The sequence below is a fragment of the Dipodomys ordii genome, unplaced genomic scaffold, assembly GCF_000151885.1.
Source record: "Dipodomys ordii isolate 6190 unplaced genomic scaffold, Dord_2.0 Scaffold14, whole genome shotgun sequence".
Lineage (NCBI taxonomy): Eukaryota > Metazoa > Chordata > Mammalia > Rodentia > Heteromyidae > Dipodomys > Dipodomys ordii.
The window spans coordinates 15,747,435-15,749,176 of NW_012267230.1; the positions used below are offsets into that span (position 1 = coordinate 15,747,435).

At 69.7% G+C, this 1,742-nt stretch overlaps 1 protein-coding gene across 1 annotated transcript in view; it reads right to left on the reverse strand.

Annotated features, from left to right (window-relative positions):
- The window catches only part of Baiap3 (BAI1-associated protein 3), an 18,313-nt gene that overhangs the window by 15,051 nt on the left and 1,520 nt on the right, over nt 1-1,742 (reverse strand). Inside the window, exons 3-8 of the mRNA XM_013011270.1 lie at nt 1,680-1,733; nt 1,496-1,639; nt 1,118-1,177; nt 596-960; nt 245-289; nt 80-162 (exon numbers count right to left, since the gene is read on the reverse strand). Of these exons, the coding sequence (XP_012866724.1) occupies nt 80-162; nt 245-289; nt 596-960; nt 1,118-1,177; nt 1,496-1,639; nt 1,680-1,733 (751 nt within the window). The remainder of the gene's footprint in view (nt 1-79; nt 163-244; nt 290-595; nt 961-1,117; nt 1,178-1,495; nt 1,640-1,679; nt 1,734-1,742) is intronic.

Here is a 1,742-nt window from a genome sequence, read left to right on the forward strand (position 1 = left end):
GGGGCAGGGCGAGGGGCAGGGCGCGGGGCAGGGCGCGGGGCAGGGCGCAGGGCAGGGTGCGGGCACAGGGCCCCAGCACTGCACCTGCTCATGCCTTTCAGGCCGATCACTTCGTTCAGCTTCCTGCAGGCTTCTGCCAGGGACACATCGTCGTCGTGGTCCCTGCGGGGAGGGCAGGCTTGTCTGGAGCTGCAGAGCCCGGTCCTGCCTCTGCCCCCCAGGCCCACGGAGCCAAGGCCCGTACCAGATGTCCAGGTGCAGCTGGTCCGCGCTGACATCCTCGATCTCGCTGCGGGGAGCAGAGATTTCGTGTGGGTCCCCGGCTCCCCCCCGCCTCTCTCCAGGGCTGGGCAGCGGCAAGTCCGGGGACATAGGGAGTATCCACAGCGCCAGCTCCTATGTGCACATCTCGGCTTTGCCAGCTGGGTGGCCGCTGGGGCCCAGCACAGGGCTGGCACAGAATGCCCCCCCGCCCCGCACTCTCCATTGGACATCGGATCCAGCCAGCCCGCCTTGGAGTCCCTAGGAGCAGCAATAAAGCCTGGGACTCATCCCCTGAGGGTAGAGGGGACTGAGGGGGGCAGAGGAAGCTTACAACAGGAAGTCCTCCTTCCAGACGGGGTTCAGAGTGCTGTTCTTGACCTCCGTGACCTGGATGCACTTGGCGGGAAGCGGGCCGCTGCGCTTGCTGCCCTTCCGGAAGCCGAAGCGCTGCTCCTTCTGCCCGCTGGGCTCCCGAGGGGCGCCCGAGGCCGGCAGGATGCCCAGCATGCAGTACGGGTCGCTGAAGCCTGCGTCGGGCAGAGCCTCAGGCCGCAGCAGCCTGCCCTCCGCCCTCTGCCCTCCACAGACGCCAGGCCTGGCCAGCCAGGGTCCACCCGGTCCCCACTCACCATTGGGGTCCTTGGCCAGAAGGTTCTTGGCTCGCACGACGGAGACTTTTAGGGCGTAGGTGGGAGCCTGTGGGAACCGCATGGGGCTGGGCAGCTTCAGCAGGACCACGAGGGCCTCCCCCCGATCCGTCAGCGCCCGCCCCCCCCGGGCAGCTTCAGCAGGACCACGAGGGCCTCCCCCCCATCCGTCAGCGCCCGCCCCCCCCCGTGTGCCCAGGGCTTACCTTGGCCTTCTTCACACGCTCCATGGCCGCAGCGTGCTCCTCGGGGCTGGTGCCAAACACCTGCGGGAGGTGGGGGGGAGGCCTGGAGAGGGACTCCAGTGAGGGACCACCGACCTCCAGGGAGAGAGGGAAGGGAGCAAGCCCGGCCTCTGCCCCACCTGGAAAGGCCGCCAGGCTGTGGGCGGGGCCCTGGCGGCGGAGTCCACACGGTCTGTCCGGATCAGCCCCAGTCCCGCGCCCTCTGTGTCCATCCCTGTGTGTGAATGCCACCTCTCACCTCTCCGGGGCCTGTCACCTGTCACCTGTGCCTGTGTCCAGTCTGTGTCACCCTGGTGGTGGTGTGGCTGTCCCCGGAGCGGGGACCGGGCTGCGGCTCACCTGCTGGAGGTAGCCCAGCAGGGCCGCCTCGTCGTCCACCTGGTCAGGGTCCATGGTGCCCGCGCGGTGCAGGACCGTGTACAAGGCCTCCTCGTACAGCATCTCCACCTGCGGGCGGCAGCTCCCGAGTGTCCGCCCGGGCCGCTGCGTGCCGCCGCCCTGCGCCCCGCCCCTCGCCCTGGGCTGCCGGCTGCGGTGGGACGCAGGCCTCTGAGCCCTCCCGCGTCAGTACCTCCTCCTGGGTCAG